The sequence below is a fragment of the Lampetra fluviatilis genome, chromosome 73, assembly GCF_964198595.1.
Source record: "Lampetra fluviatilis chromosome 73, kcLamFluv1.1, whole genome shotgun sequence".
NCBI classification, from domain to species: Eukaryota; Metazoa; Chordata; class Hyperoartia; order Petromyzontiformes; family Petromyzontidae; genus Lampetra; species Lampetra fluviatilis.
Window position 1 is genome coordinate 3,779,350 of NC_136347.1, and position 16,769 is coordinate 3,796,118.

A 16,769-nucleotide genomic window follows, 5' to 3' on the forward strand; every position below is an offset into this window, starting at 1 on the left:
GTCACTTTTGTTGCCAGATAGAAGGGTAAAAAAAACAATTACACTGATCAACACACTTTTTCTGGCATAAGATATTCCAACGGTTGTAAGGTAATTTTGGGAGGGTGCCGATTCCAAATCTGGCATCAGTTTTTGTCTATCACATCAGGTTTTTGAGATATCGAATATTGCATTTTCAATAAAAACTGCAGAAGAAAAATATTAAATAAATGTGGATATCTACATAAAATGATATAATGACTTTGAAACCCCCCTGCCCACCTACGCATTTCCCATGAATATGCTAAATTTATCTTGATATTCAAATTCTTTTGCTAAGGCGCTCTTCTTCTTCCACCTCCAACCCAGCTTATATATAAGCTCCTAGCTTGGCAGTGTCTCATTCTTCACCTGAAGACGGCTGCTTGCGTCGTAGCCGAAACGTCGTGAGAATTGTTTTACAGTGTTACCAAGTCTCCCACCCACTCACTCACTCGTTCACCATCTTCGTCAACGCTACGCCCCCCAAATCTTCTCCCAGATGGTCCCCCAGAGCACGAAGGCATAACAGCTTTTCGTGGTATCGATGCAAACTCTACGCGGGAGCGTTGACATTGATTTCGAAGCATCCTGTGCAAGTGATTTTTTTTTTAATAAATGTTAATGATTTAATGCAGACTTTTTGTTCAATAGTTGTGCATTGTCCACCCTCTCTTAACCCTGTTCTGTAAAAATCAAGGGATGGATTTTGCACTGCAGATCATTTTTCGTCTTCAGCTTAGGGAGTGTGTGTTTGTGTGTGTATCAGAGGTGGGACAAAGTCATTGTTATGCAAGTCCAAGTCGAGTCGCAAGTCATCAAATTCATGACTCGAGTCTGACTCGAGTCCAAGTCACATGACTCGAGTCCACACCTCTGGTGTGTATGTATGTGAATGATTTAATGGCAACTTTTAGAGGGTTGTGGTCTATCCACCCTCTTGTCCCTGTTCTGTAATCATGAAGGGATGGATTTGCCTTTGAAGATTTAGTTTCGTCTTCAACTTAGGGAGTGTGTATGTGTGTGTTTGTTACGATATGATGTGGTACCTCGGAGATCGAACTTAATTCGTTCCAGAAGGCCATTCGAACAACCGATTTGTTCGAACACCGAATTAATTGTCCCCATAAGAATGAATGTAAATGGCATCTCTCATTATAAGGCATTTTTTACGCGAAGTTTACAGTAATTTACACGCGTAAAATCGTGCAAAAAAAGAAACACAATAAAAGGAATAAATATATGGAATCAATTATATACATGAACATTGAACTTCACTTTACCTGCCTTAAGGAGAGTTAATGGCTTTCAGTATTGTGCAGATCGTCGATGGAAATCTCGGTCACGCGAAAACCTCTCTCTGCCTTTGCAATGATCTCTTTTCTTAATTCTATCGTGGTTCTCACAACTTTACATTTTGACTCATCACTACCACCAACCTTCTTAGGAGACTGTATATGGATAAACACCAAAAAAACACTAAAATCAAGGAAATTAACAAAAAAGTTAAGGAACGATTTCGATGTAAAGCTTCTTTCGTGACTGCAGGGATTCATCTTCTTGGTTCTTTCGGTAAAGTCACGTAGAAGGGAAATAATAAAATAATAAAAATAAAACATCATTAAATAATAAAAATAAAACGTTATTAAATTTCGATTTAAAGCTTCTTTCGTGACTGCAGGGATTCATCTTCTTGGCTCTTTCGGTAAAGTCACGTAGAATGGGAAATAATAAAACAATAAAAATAAAACACCAAATAATTCTCACGACGTTTCGGCCACAACGCAAGCAGCCGTCCTCAGGTGAAGAACAGGTCTGTCGAGAAGACAGAGTCTGAATGAAACACCCCAGGCTTGGAGCGTCTATTTAAGCTGCTGGGTTAGAGGGGGGAAGAGCGTCTGTTCTTCATTAGGTTACGACTTGCATTGCGGTCAAGTTTCAGCTGTTTGGGAATGTGAGTGATTGAGTGGGTGGGTGAGTGAGTGTGTGAGTGAGTGTGTGAGTGGATGAGTGGGTGGGTGAGTGAGTGGGTGAGTGAGTGTGTGAGTGGATGAGTGGGTGGGTGAGTGAGTGGGTGAGTGAGTGTGTGGGTGGGTGAGTGAGTGGGTGAGTGAGTGTGTGAGTGATTGAGTGAGTGGGTGAGTGAGTGTGTGAGTGATTGAGTGGGTGGGTGAGTGAGTGGGTGAGTGAGTGTGTGGGTGGGTGAGTGAGTGGGTGAGTGAGTGTGTGAGTGGATGAGTGGGTGGGTGAGTGAGTGGGTGAGTGAGTGTGTGGGTGGGTGAGTGAGTGGGTGAGTGAGTGTGTGAGTGATTGAGTGAGTGGGTGAGTGAGTGTGTGAGTGATTGAGTGGGTGGGTGAGTGAGTGGGTGAGTGAGTGTGTGAGTGGATGAGTGGGTGGGTGAGTGAGTGTGTGAGTGGATGAGTGGGTGGGTGAGTGAGTGGGTGAGCGTGTGAACAGGTGAGGAAGTGAATGTCTGAGTTGGTCAGTGAGCGAGAGAGTGGGTGAGTAAGTGGGTGAGTAAGTGGATGACTGAGTGGGTGAGTGAGGGAGTGGGTGAGCAAGTGGGTGAGTGAGATGTGTCCGTGAGCGAATGAATGGATCAGCGAGTGAGTGGGTGTGTGAGTGGGTGATTGTGTGTGTGAGTGGGTGTGTGAGTGGGTGAGTGGGTGATTGTGTGTGTGAGTGGGTGATTGGGTGGGTGTGTGAGTGGGTGATTGTGTGTGTGAGTGAGTGGGTGGGTGTGTGAGTGGGTGATTGTGTGTGTGAGTGGGTGTGTGAGTGGGTGAGTGGGTGATTGTGTGTGTGAGTGGGTGAGTGGGTGTGTGAGTGGGTGAGTGGGTGATTGAGTGAGTGGATGAGTGGGTGATTGTGTGTGTGAGTGAGTGTGTGGGTGTGTGAGTGGATGAGTGGGTGTGTGAGTGGATCAGTAAGTAGGTGAGTGAGTGGGTGGGTGAGTATGTGAGTGAATGAGTATGTGAGTGAATGAGTATGTGAGTGAATGAGTGGGTGAGTGAGTGTGTGGGTGTGTGAGTGGGTGGGTGGGTGAGTATGTGAGTGAATGAGTGGGTGAGTGAGTGGGTGGGTGTGTGAGTGGATCAATGAGTATATGAGTGATTGGGTGAGTGAGTGTGAGTGAGTGAATGCGTGGGTGAGTGAGTGGGTGGGTGTGTGAGTGCATCAATGAGTAGGTGAGTGGATGAGTGGATGAGTGAGTGGGTGGGTGAGTGTGTGAGTGGATGAGTGAGTGTGTGGGTGAGTGAGTGGATCCGTGAGTGAGTAGGTGAGTGGATGAGTGAGTGTGTGGGTGAGTGAGTGGATCCGTGAGTGAGTAGGTGAGTGGATGAGTGAGTGTGTGGGTGAGTGAGTGGGTGAGTGAGTGGGTGGGTGAGTGAGTGCATCAATGAGTAGGTGAGTGTGTGAGTGGATGAGTGAGTGAGTGTGTGGGTGTGTGAGTGCATCAATGAGTGTGTGAGTAGGTGAGTGTGTGGGTGAGTGAATGAGTGGGTGAGTGAGTGGGTGGGTGTGTGAGTGGATCAGTGAGTGGGTGAGTGGATGAGTGAGTGTGTGGGTGAGTGAGTGTGAGTGGATCCGTGAGTGAGTGTGTGGGTGTGTGAGTGAATCAGTGAGTAGGTGAGTGAGTGGATGAGTAGAGAAGGGATCGTATGGCCATGCCCTTTTCTCCAATTGCGAAACGTGGACAAACCTAATAAAACATCATAGAAACATTTAGCCTAACCTGTCTACGATCCATCCTGGGTTTAGGCTCCAGGCCGAATTATGTGAGTAGAGTGAGACGAGAGACAGGAGAGTGCGTGGAGGGGAGTGAGATGAGAGGGAGAGAGATCTAAGGAGAGTGGAGTGAGATGAGAGTGGAGTGGAGTGAGATGAGAGAGGTCTAAGGAGAGTGGAGTGAGATGAGAGAGAGAGCTAAGGAGAGAGCGTGGAGTGAATTGAGATGAGTAGGGAGAGAGTGGAGTGAGATGAGAGAGAGAGAGAGAGGTCTAAGGAGAGTGGAGTGAGATGAGAGTGGAGTGAGATGAGAGAGAGGTAAGGAGAGAGCGTGGAGTGAATTGAGATGAGTAGGGAGAGAGTGGAGTGAGAGAGACTTTTGACTTTTAAACAACTTTTATTGCCGCCAGCAGCAAAAGCATCGGAGGCGACTCCAATACGAAACCCAGTCAGCAGCAACCGAAAAAAAAACAAACGTTACATAATCGTTACAAATCCACGTGCTGTGGTGCTGAAAGCACCGCACACAACACAAAAGAAAAAGTCACGTGGTTGCGGTGTCATCGCGCACGCCACGGTGACGAGCGAGCGCTTCAGAAAGTGAACACGAGGGTGCCGTCCACGCTGGTGCAGAGGGCCTTTCCGGCTCCCCAGCGTTCGAAGAATACGTGCACATCACCGACGTGTGTGTGGTACATGGCGTGCTCCAGCCGGAGCCACGCCTTAAGCAGGCCCCTGTACACCGGAAGAAGCACAGAGCAGCCGTCAGTGTCACCCTCCAGCATCTTTTTCCTCGTTCTGTACACCGCCATCTTCGCTTGCGCGCAGGCGAAGTTGGCGAGGTCATGGCGCTTGTTTGCCAGGTAAGGCACTCCGTATACGAAGCTGCTGTTGTAGAAAGGCACCCCCAGTTTCCTGAAGATGTCCCCCAAAAGGCGGAACATTGGCTTGAGCCGCTGGCAGTGTAAGTATTGGTGGGGCAGATCCTCCCTGGCACCGCAGGAAATGCACAAGTCTGTTACCCCTGGCGAGATTCGGCTGAGCCACACGGCCGATGGCAACGTGCAGTGTGCCGACCTCCACTGGAGGTCACCGCAGCGTTTGGCTACAGGGGAGACTTGTACATTTGTTTCCACTGAGGGGCGGCTGCAATGAGGGGAGAGAAATGGTCTCTCCATTTTGTGTCCGGTAGGTCGGCTACGTCCCGGGAATGTATCGCCTTGACACAGCCACGTGTAGAGCGCCTTGACACAGCACGTGTAGAGCGCCTTGACACAGCACGTGTAGAGCGCCTTGACACAGCCACGTGTAGAGCGCCTTGACACAGCCACGTGTAGAGCGCCATGACACAGCCACGTGTAGAGCGCCTTGACGCAGCCACGTGTAGAGCGCCTTGACACAGCACGTGTAGAGCGCCTTGACACAGCACGTGTAGAGCGCCTTGACACAGCCACGTGTAGAGCGCCTTGACACAGCACGTGTAGAGCGCCTTGACACAGCACGTGTAGAGCGCCTTGACACAGCCACGTGTAGAGCGCCTTGACACAGCCACGTGTAGAGCGCCTTGACACAGCCACGTGTAGAGCGCCTTGACACAGCACGTGTAGAGCGCCTTGACACAGCACGTGTAGAGCGCCTTGACACAGCACGTGTAGAGCGCCTTGACACAGCACGTGTAGAGCGCCTTGACACAGCCACGTGTAGAGCGCCTTGACACAGCACGTGTAGAGCGCCTTGACACAGCCACGTGTAGAGCGCCTTGACACAGCACGTGTAGAGCGCCTTGACACAGCCACGTGTAGAGCGCCTTGACACAGCCACGTGTAGAGCGCCTTGACACAGCCACGTGTAGAGCGCCTTGACACAGCACGTGTAGAGCGCCTTGACACAGCACGTGTAGAGCGCCTTGACACAGCACGTGTAGAGCGCCTTGACACAGCACGTGTAGAGCGCCTTGACACAGCCACGTGTAGAGCGCCTTGACACAGCACGTGTAGAGCGCCTTGACACAGCCACGTGTAGAGCGCCTTGACACAGCACGTGTAGAGCGCCTTGACACAGCCACGTGTAGAGCGCCTTGACACAGCCACGTGTAGAGCGCCTTGACACAGCCACGTGTAGAGCGCCTTGACACAGCCACGTGTAGAGCGCCTTGACACAGCACGTGTAGAGCGCCTTGACACAGCCACGTGTAGAGCGCCTTGACACAGCCACGTGTAGAGCGCCTTGACACAGTCACGTGTAGAGCGCCTTGACACAGCCACGTGTAGAGCGCCTTGACACAGCACGTGTAGAGCGCCTTGACACAGCCACGTGTAGAGCGCCTTGACACAGCCACGTGTAGAGCGCCTTGACACAGCCACGTGTAGAGCGCCTTGACACAGCCACGTGTAGAGCGCCTTGACACAGCACGTGTAGAGCGCCTTGACACAGCCACGTGTAGAGCGCCTTGACACAGCCACGTGTAGAGCGCCTTGACACAGTCACGTGTAGAGCGCCTTGACACAGCCACGTGTAGAGTGCCTTGACACAGCACGTGTAGAGCGCCTTGACACAGCCACGTGTAGAGCGCCTTGACACAGCACGTGTAGAGCGCCTTGACACAGCCACGTGTAGAGCGCCTTGACACAGCCACGTGTAGAGTGCCTTGACACAGCACGTGTAGAGCGCCTTGACACAGCCACGTGTAGAGCGCCTTGACACAGCCACGTGTAGAGCGCCTTGACACAGCACGTGTAGAGCGCCTTGACACAGCCACGTGTAGAGCGCCTTGACACAGCCACGTGTAAAGCGCCTTGACACAGCCACGTGTAGAGCGCCTTGACACAGCACGTGTAGAGCGCCTTGACACAGCACGTGTAGAGCGCCTTGACACAGCACGTGTAGAGCGCCTTGACACAGCCACGTGTAGAGCGCCTTGACACAGCCACGTGTAGAGCGCCTTGACACAGCACGTGTAGAGCGCCTTGACACAGCCACGTGTAGAGCGCCTTGACACAGCACGTGTAGAGCGCCTTGACACAGCCACGTGTAGAGCGCCTTGACACAGCCACGTGTAGAGCGCCTTGACACAGCACGTGTAGAGCACTGTGTTTGGGGCACTCTTGAGAGAGAGCTAAGGAGAGTGGAGTGAGATGAGAGTGGAGTGGAGTGAGATGAGAGAGAGAGCTAAGGAGAGAGCGTGGAGTGGAGTGAGATGAGTAGGGAGAGAGTGGAGTGAGAGAGAGAGGTCTAAGGAGAGTGGAGTGAGATGAGAGTGGAGTGAGATGAGTAGGGAGAGAGTGGAGTGAGATGAGAGTGGAGTGAGATGAGAGAGAGAGCTAAGGAGAGTGGAGTGAGATGAGAGTGGAGTGGAGTGAGATGAGAGTGGAGTGAGATGAGAGTGGAGTGAGATGAGAGAGAGAGCTAAGGAGAGTGGAGTGAGATGAGAGTGGAGTGGAGTGAGATGAGAGAGGTCTAAGGAGAGTGGAGTGAGATGAGAGAGAGAGCTAAGGAGAGAGCGTGGAGTGGAGTGAGATGAGAGTGGAGTGAGATGAGTAGGGAGAGAGTGGAGTGAGAGAGAGAGGTCTAAGGAGAGTGGAGTGAGATGAGAGTGGAGTGAGATGAGAGTGGAGTGAGATGAGAGAGAGAGCTAAGGAGAGAGCGTGGAGTGGAGTGAGATGAGAGTGGAGTGAGATGAGTAGGGAGAGAGTGGAGTGAGAGAGAGAGGTCTAAGGAGAGAGCGTGGAGGAGAGTGAAGTGAGATGAGTAGGGAGAGAGTGGAGTGGAGTGAGAGAGAGAGGTCTAAGGAGAGAGCATCTCACTGGGCGCTCCACACCACCAGGGCGGCGATGGTGAGCACGCGGCGAGAGGCGACTGGGTCCCTCCGCGCTGCCAAAGCCACTCCCCCGTTCCCCGCGTCGGAGCGACGCTCCACCCCCTCCACCTTCTTCACCACCACCACATCCACCTTCTTCACCACCACCACATCCACCTCCTGCTCCACCACCTCCTCCGCCCCCTCCACGCTGACGTCCTTGACCAGCCGGCCGCCGCCCCCCCCGACGTTGCATCGCACCTCGTAGAAGTCGTCCATCGTGCGCTCCCCGTGCAGCCGTATCCAGCGGCTCAGGTAGTCGACCCCGGGGCGGCCGCAGTCCCAGGGGTTGTCGTGCAGGCGGACGAGCGCCAGGCGGGGGAGGCCGTCGAAGGCGCCGTCCGGCACGACGCCGATCCGGTTGGCGTGCAGGGACAGCGTCTCCAGGAGCGGCGTCCCGTCGAAGGCTCCCCGCGCGATCGCCACGATCTCGTTGTTGTTGAGGCACAGGCGTCGGAGACGGCGGGGCCTGCGGCGGGTGGAGGTGGCGGAGGTGTCGGAGGTGGCGGAGGAGGTGGAGGGCCCCACGTCGGAGGAGGAGGAGAGCCCCACGTCGGAGGAGGGCCCCACGTCGGAGGAGGGCCCCACATTGGAGGAGGGTCCCACGTCGGAGGAGGGTCCCACGTCGGAGGAGGGTCCCACGTCGGAGGAGGGTCCCACGTCGGAGGAGAGCCCCACGTCAGAGGAGGGCCCCACATCGGAGGGCCCCACGTCGTCGGAGGAGGAGGGTCCCAGGTCGGGAAGCCCCGGCCACACCTGCAGCTCGTTGAAGTCCAGGCGGAGCCACTCGACGTCGGGCAAAATCCCGCCGGGCCCGAGGGGGAGCGAGCGGAGGCCCCGGAAGGAGCAGTCCGCCGTCGACTCGTAGCAGATGCACTTCTCAGGGCACGCGTCCGCGTCCGCGTTGATCTCGGTGATTGCCACGAGTAGCAGCAGCAGCAGCAGCAGCGGGAACGGGAGCAGCTGCCGGACGCGGTGGAGAAGCAGTGGCGGTGGCGGTGGCATCTCTCGGGGGCTTCACCTGGTGAAGTAAAAAAATTTAAAAACGGAGTTTGTCGTCGTCAGCAATCGTCGTCCTCGTGATTTGCACGCCCCACTTTCCCTTGGACGTTTTGTTTGACTTACCGCATCGTTTGTTGCTGTGACTTCGTGAGCCCCCGCCCCCCCCCCCCCCCGGGGAGCCCTTCTTGGCTGCCATTGACATTCGTCCCCTTCCCTCTGAACCAGAGGTCGCAAACGGGTTTTGATTCCTTACCCGTACCCGTAACCGGCCGCACCAGGGTCGCAAACGGGTACCCGTACCAGTACTCTACGCGTACCCTACCCGTACCCGGCCGGGTATCGGGTAGGGTACGGGTAGCCGATTGCGACCTCTGGGATGAAGCCATGTTGCAGGCGCGGGTGGGTTGATTCTAGGAACTTGAATTGTGAGAAGAGACAAGACGTTGGGAAATGAGTGACAAACGGTGACTCACCAGTGACTCACGGCCTACCCGTATCCGGCCGGGTACGGGTAGCCGGGTATCGTTTCTCCCCATCCAAATCCCTGTCGTGCCCCATCCAAACGGCTCCCGGCCGTCACCTCCGGGTTTCCCGCCAAATCGTCGTTCAAAACTTTCCCGCCAAATCATCGTTCGAAAACTTTCCCGCCAAAGTGTCGTTCCAAAACTTTCCCGCGGAATCGTCGTTCGAAAACTTTCCCGCCAAATCGGCATTCGAAAACATTCCTGCCGAAGCGTCCTTTCGAAAACTTTCCCGCCAAATCGGCATTCGAAAACGTTCCTGCCGAAGCGTCCTTCGAACACTTTCCCGCCAAATCGGCATTCGGAAACCTTCCTGCCGAAGCGTCCTTTCGAAAACTTTCCCGCCAAATCGGCATTCGGAAACCTTCCTGCCGAAGCGTCCTTTCGAAAACTTTCCCGCCAAATCGGCATTCGAAAACCTTCCTGCCGAAGCGTCCTTCGAAAACTTTCCCGCCAAATCGGCATTCGAAAACCTTCCTGCCGAAGCGTCCTTCGAACACTTTCCCGCCAAATCTGCATTCGAAAACCTTCCTGCCGAAGCGTCCTTCGAACACTTTCCCGCCAAATCTGCATTCGAAAACCTTCCTGCCGAAGCGTCCTTCAAACACTTTCCCGCCAAATCGGCATTCGAAAACCTTCCTGCCGAAGCGTCCTTCGAAAACTTTCCCGCCAAATCGGCATTCGCAAAACTTGCTTGCCAAATCGTCGTTCGAAAAATTTCCACCAAATCGTCGTTCAAAAACTTTCCCGCCAAATCGTCGTTCGGAAACTTTCCCGCCAAATCGTCGTTCGAAAACTTTCCCGCCAAATCGGCATTCGCAAAACTTGCTTGCCAAATCGTCGTTCGAAAAATTTTCACCAAATCGTCGTTCAAAAACTTTTCCGCCAAATCGTCGTTCGAGAAACAATCAAGGCCAAAGGCCTCTCTGCACCAATCGGTGACCTCAGCCTACATTTTGAATAGCCGTTAGGCTGCAACATTGGCTTGCGGCGAGTAGTTTCTTAATTACGGTCATTACATCGATATACAGTAAAACCTTGGATTGCGAGTCACTTGGTCTGCGAGTGTTTTGCAAGACGACCAAAAAATGTTTGATAAAAGTTTACTTGATAAACGAGCGAGATCTTGCAATGCCGAGCGTCACGTGATCACAACTGAGCCAATTGTTCTCCTCTCTCGCTCTCTCGCTGCAGGATTGTGGGTAATCGTCTCCCATGCTAGGTCTATTTTCTTTTTAAATGATCAGAGCAAACAAGAAGATGCTCGGTGTAGTCGGCACTTTGCTTCGTTCATCATTTCGTAATTTATTTTTTTATAGCTTTGCTTTATGTAAACCCCCACCTCTCGCTCGCTCTCTCGCTCGCTCTCTCACTCACCCCAATAACAACAACACACTCACCCACTCACCCCAACAACAACACACTCACCCACTCACCCCAACAACAACACACTCACCCACTCACCCACTCACCCCAACAACACACTCACCCACTCACCCCAACAACAACACACTCACCCACTCACCCCAACAACAACACACTCACCCACTCACCCACTCACCCCAACAACACACTCACCCACTCACCCCAACAACAACACACTCACCCACTCACCCCAACAACACACTCACCCACTCACCCCAACAACACACTCATCCACTCACCCCAACAACAACACACTCACCCCAACACACTCACCCAACAACAACACACTCACCCACTCACCCCAACAACAACACACTCACCCACTCACCCCAACAACAACACACTCACCCACTCACCCCAACAACAACACACTCACCCACTCACCCCAACACACTCACCCAACAACAACACACTCACCCACTCACCCCAACAACACACTCACCCACTCACCCCAACAACAACACACTCACCCACTCACCCCAACAACAACACACTCACCCACTCACCCCAACAACAACACACTCACCCACTCACCCCAACAACAACACACTCACCCACTCACCCCAACACACTCACCCAACAACAACACACTCACCCACTCACCCCAACAACAACACACTCACCCCAACAACAACACACTCACCCACTCACCCCAACAACAACACACTCACCCCAACAACAACACACTCACCCACTCACCCCAACAACAACACACTCACCCACTCACCCACTCACCCCAACAACAACACACTCACCCACTCACCCCAACAACAACACACTCACCCACTCACCCACTCACCCCAACAACAACACACTCACCCACTCACCCCAACAACAACACACTCACCCCAACAACAACACACTCACCCACTCACCCCAACAACACACTCACCCACTCACCCCAACAACAACACACTCACCCACTCACCCACTCACCCCAACAACAACACACTCACCCACTCACCCCAACAACAACACACTCACCCACTCACCCCAACAACAACACACTCACCCACTCACCCACTCACCCCAACAACAACACACTCACCCACTCACCCCAACAACAACACACTCACCCACTCACCCACTCACCCCAACAACAACACACTCACCCACTCACCCCAACAACAACACACTCACCCCAACAACACACTCACCCACTCACCCCAACAACACACTCACCCACTCACCCCAACAACAACACATTCACCCACTCACCCACTCACCCCAACAACAACACACTCACCCACTCACCCCAACAACAACACACTCACCCCAACAACAACACACTCACCCACTCACCCCAACAACAACACACTCACCCCAACAACAACACACTCACCCACTCACCCCAACAACAACACACTCACCCACTCACCCCAACAACAACACACTCACCCCAACAACAACACACTCACCCACTCACCCCAACAACAACACACTCACCCCAACAACAACACACTCACCCACTCACCCCAACAACAACACACTCACCCACTCACCCACTCACCCCAACAACAACACACTCACCCACTCACCCCAACAACAACACACTCACCCACTCACCCACTCACCCCAACAACAACACACTCACCCACTCACCCCAACAACAACACACTCACCCACTCACCCCAACAACAACACACTCACCCACTCACCCACTCACCCCAACAACAACACACTCACCCACTCACCCCAACAACAACACACTCACCCACTCACCCCAACAACAACACACTCACCCACTCACCCCAACAACAACACACTCACCCACTCACCCCAACAACAACACACTCACCCCAACAACACACTCACCCACTCACCCCAACAACACACTCACCCACTCACCCCAACAACAACACACTCACCCACTCACCCACTCACCCCAACAACAACACACTCACCCACTCACCCCAACAACAACACACTCACCCACTCACCCACTCACCCCAACAACAACACACTCACCCACTCACCCCAACAACAACACACTCACCCACTCACCCACTCACCCCAACAACACACTCACCCACTCACCCCAACAACAACACACTCACCCACTCACCCACTCACCCCAACAACAACACACTCACCCACTCACCCCAACAACAACACACTCACCCACTCACCCACTCACCCCAACAACAACACACTCACCCACTCACCCCAACAACAACACACTCACCCACTCACCCACTCACCCCAACAACAACACACTCACCCACTCACCACGAAGAACACCTTTTCTGGTACAACTGGAGGAGGTAGTGGAGGAGGTGGAGGAGGAGGTGGTGATGGAGGTGGTGATGGAGGTGGTGATGGTGGAGGTGGTGATGGAGGTGGTGATGGTGAAGGTGGTGATGGAGGTGATGGATAACGACACGAACGAGTCCCAAGCTTTGACTGAGCAAGTTGAGAGAGGGAATGAGAGAGAGTCACAGATTGAGAGACTTTCCACGCTCTGGGAATTCCCCGCGGAAGACTCAGACCCGGTCACATCGCCCGCTCGGCCACTGGGTGGCGCTGCGAACCTAAACATAGCATCAGCCGAAGCCAGGAGATGTTGACTACCTCGCCTGGTGCACAGGAGGTCGTGGGTTCTATCTCAGACACTGAGAGATGTTGACTACCTCGCCTGGTACGCAGGAGGTCGTGGGTTCTATCCCAGACACTGAGAGATGTTGACTACCTCGCCTGGTGCACAGGAGGTCGTGGGTTCAATCCCAGACACTGAGAGATGTTGACTACCTCGCCTGGTGCACAGGAGGTCGTGGGTTCAATCCCAGACCCTGAGAGATGTTGACTACCTCGCCTGGTACACAGGAGGTCGTGGGTTCAATCCCAGACACTGAGAGATGTTGACTACCTCGCCTGGTGCACAGGAGGTCGTGGGTTCAATCCCAGACCCTGAGAGATGTTGACTACCTCGCCTGGTACACAGGAGGTCGTGGGTTCAATCCCACACACTGAGAGATGTTGACTACCTCGCCTGGTACGCAGGAGGTCGTGGGTTCTATCTCAGACACTGAGAGATGTTGACTACCTCGCCTGGTGCACAGGAGGTCGTGGGTTCAATCCCAGACACTGAGAGATGTTGACTACCTCGCCTGGTGCACAGGAGGTCGTGGGTTCAATCCCAGACACTGAGAGATGTTGACTACCTCGCCTGGTGCGCAGGAGGTCGTGGGTTCAATCCCAGACACTGAGAGATGTTGACTACCTCGCCTGGTGCACAGGAGGTCGTGGGTTCAATCCCAGACACTGAGAGATGTTGACTACCTCGCCTGGTGCACAGGAGGTCGTGGGTTCAATCCCAGACCTTGAGAGATGTTGACTACCTCGCCTGGTACACAGGAGGTCGTGGGTTCAATCCCAGACACTGAGAGATGTTGACTACCTCGCCTGGTACACAGGAGGTCGTGGGTTCAATCCCAGACACTCAGAGATGTTGACTACCTCGCCTGGTGCGCAGGAGGTCGTGGGTTCAATCCCAGACACTGAGAGATGTTGACTACCTCGCCTGGTACACAGGAGGTCGTGGGTTCAATCCCAGACACTGAGAGATGTTGACTACCTCGCCTGGTGCACAGGAGGTCGTGGGTTCAATCCCAGACACTGAGAGATGTTGACTACCTCGCCTGGTGCACAGGAGGTCGTGGGTTCAATCCCAGACACTGAGAGATGTTGACTACCTCGCCTGGTGCACAGGAGGTTGTGGGTTCAATCCCAGACACTGAGAGATGTTGACTACCTCGCCTGGTACACAGGAGGTCGTGGGTTCAATCCCAGACACTGAGAGATGTTGACTACCTCGCCTGGTGCACAGGAGGTCGTGGGTTCAATCCCAGACCTTGAGAGATGTTGACTACCTCGCCTGGTACACAGGAGGTCGTGGGTTCAATCCCAGACACTGAGAGATGTTGACTACCTCGCCTGGTGCACAGGAGGTCGTGGGTTCAATCCCAGACACTGAGAGATGTTGACTACCTCGCCTGGTACACAGGAGGTCGTGGGTTCAATCCCAGACACTGAGAGATGTTGACTACCTCGCCTGGTGCACAGGAGGTCGTGGGTTCAATCCCAGACCTTGAGAGATGTTGACTACCTCGCCTGGTACACAGGAGGTCGTGGGTTCAATCCCAGACACTGAGAGATGTTGACTACCTCGCCTTGTGCACAGGAGGTCGTGGGTTCAATCCCAGACACTGAGAGATGTTGACTACCTCGCCTGGTGCACAGGAGGTCGTGGGTTCAATCCCAGACACTGAGAGATGTTGACTACCTCGCCTGGTGCACAGGAGGTCGTGGGTTCAATCCCAGACCCTGAGAGATGTTGACTACCTCGCCTGGTACACAGGAAGTCGTGGGTTCTTCCTCTGTGTGATGAGTCTATGGGTCTCTGTGTGGTGAGTCTATGGGTCTCTGTGTGGTGAGTCTATGGGTCTCTGTGTGGTGAGTCTATGGGTCTCTGTGTGGTGAGTCTATGGCTCTCTGTGTGGTGAGTCTATGGCTCTCTGTGTGATGAGTCTATGGCTCTCTGTGTGTTGAGTCTATGGCTCTCTGTGTTGTGAGTCTATGGCTCTCTGTGTGGTGAGTCTATGGCTCTCTGTGTGAGTCTATGGGTCTCTGTGTGATGAGTCTATGGCTCTCTGTGTGGTGAGTCTATGGCTCTCTGTGTGAGTCTATGGGTCTCTGTGTGTTGAGTCTATGGCTCTCTGTGTTGTGAGTCTATGGCTCTCTGTGTGGTGAGTCTATGGCTCTCTGTGTGAGTCTATGGGTCTCTGTGTGTTGAGTCTATGGCTCTCTGTGTTGTGAGTCTATGGCTCTCTGTGTGGTGAGTCTATGGCTCTCTGTGTGAGTCTATGGGTCTCTGTGTAGTGAGTCTATGGGTCTCTGTGTGGTGAGTCTATGGGTCTCTGTGTGGTGAGTCTATGGGTCTCTGTGTGATGAGTCGATGGGTCTCTGTGTGATGAGTCTATGGGTCTCTGTGTGATGAGTCTGTGGGTCTCTGTGTGAGTCTATGGGTCTCTGTGTGATGAGTCTGTGGGTCTCTGTGTGAGTCTATGGGTCTCTGTGTGATGAGTCTATGGGTCTCTGTGTGATGAGTCTGTGGGTCTCTGTGTGATGAGTCGATGGGTCTCTGTGTGAGTCTATGGGTCTCTGTGTGATGAGTCGATGGGTGTCTGTGTGGTGAGTCTATGGGTCTCTGTGTGATGAGTCTATGGGTCTCTGTGTGAGTCTATGGGTCTCTGTGTGATGAGTCTGTGGGTCTCTGTGTGATGAGTCTGTGGGTCTCTGTGTGAGTCTATGGGTCTCTGTGTGATGAGTCTATGGGTCTCTGTGTGGTGAGTCTATGGCTCTCTGTGTGATGAGTCTGTGGGTCTCTGTGTGATGAGTCTATGGGTCTCTGTGTGATGAGTCTGTGGGTCTCTGTGTGAGTCTATGGGTCTCTGTGTGATGAGTCTATGGGTCTGATACAAAATAAATTCATAAAAATTAGTTGATAATTTCCTTAAACAATTTAGTTTTAATAGTTTAGTAATTTAGGCAGCCGTTGCTAGGCAACCCATCACTTTGCCGGCTGGGTTGCGCCTACGCCTATCCGTAGTAGCATTTACAGACACGCCCCTCCCATTTACTCGGTTCCCATTGGAGGGTTGCCGGTGGTGGGGGCGTCAACGCCGGAGGGGTTTTGAAACCCGTAGTCCGGTTAAGCGCCTCCGTTGAGTGACGTCAACCGGAAGTGTGTGAGGGTCAATCGCTAGCAGCACTTGCCCCAACAGTCTGGTAAGGCTATACGGGGGATCTTTGTCTGTGTGTGTGTGTCTGTGTGTGTGTCTGTGTGTGTGTGTGTCTGTGTGTGTGTGTGTGTCTGTGGGTGTCTGTGTGTGTATCTATGTGTGTCTGTGTGTGTGTGGGTGTCTGTGTGTGTGTCTGTGTGTGTGTCTGTGTGTGAGGGTGTCTGTGTGTGTGGGTGTCTGTGTGTGTGGGTCAATCGCTAGCAGCACTTGCCCCAACAGTCTGGTAAGGCTATACGGGGGTTCTTTGTCTGTGTTTGTGTCTATGTGTGTGTCTGTGTGTATTTGTCTGTGTGTCTGCCTGTGTGTTTGTGTGTGTGTGTGTGTGTTTGTGTGTGTGTGCGTCTGTGTGTCTGTGTGCGTGGTGTCTGTGTGTGTGTGTGGTGTCTGTGTGTGTGTCTATCTGTGCCATCACCATC

At 53.2% G+C, this 16,769-nt stretch overlaps 2 protein-coding genes across 4 annotated transcripts in view; one reads left to right on the forward strand and one right to left on the reverse strand.

The window, feature by feature from the left end:
- Nucleotides 1–6,737: 6,737 nt before the first annotated feature.
- Nucleotides 6,738–13,240, reverse strand: LOC144953304 (uncharacterized). Of its 2 annotated transcripts, none has more exons than XM_078883875.1 (2): nt 12,774–13,240; nt 6,738–8,625 (listed from the first exon to the last, which is right to left on the reverse strand). In XM_078883875.1, the coding sequence occupies exon 2, from the start codon at nt 8,607–8,609 to the stop codon at nt 7,548–7,550; it is 1,062 nt and encodes a 353-aa protein (XP_078740001.1). In that variant the 5' UTR covers nt 8,610–8,625; nt 12,774–13,240; the 3' UTR covers nt 6,738–7,547. The 2 variants fall into 2 exon arrangements, with proteins under 2 accessions (XP_078740001.1, XP_078740000.1); XM_078883874.1 differs by having other exon boundaries at nt 6,739–8,625; nt 12,782–13,240.
- A 3,177-nt stretch (nt 13,241–16,417) lies between these two features.
- The window catches only part of HDDC3 (HD domain containing 3), a 9,708-nt gene continuing 9,356 nt past the window's right edge, over nt 16,418–16,769 (forward strand). Inside the window, exon 1 of one of the 2 annotated variants that reach the window (XM_078883818.1) lies at nt 16,418–16,576. The gene's annotated coding sequence lies outside the window, so the exon portion shown is untranslated. The remainder of the gene's footprint in view (nt 16,577–16,769) is intronic. The other variant, XM_078883817.1, reaches the window with a different exon arrangement.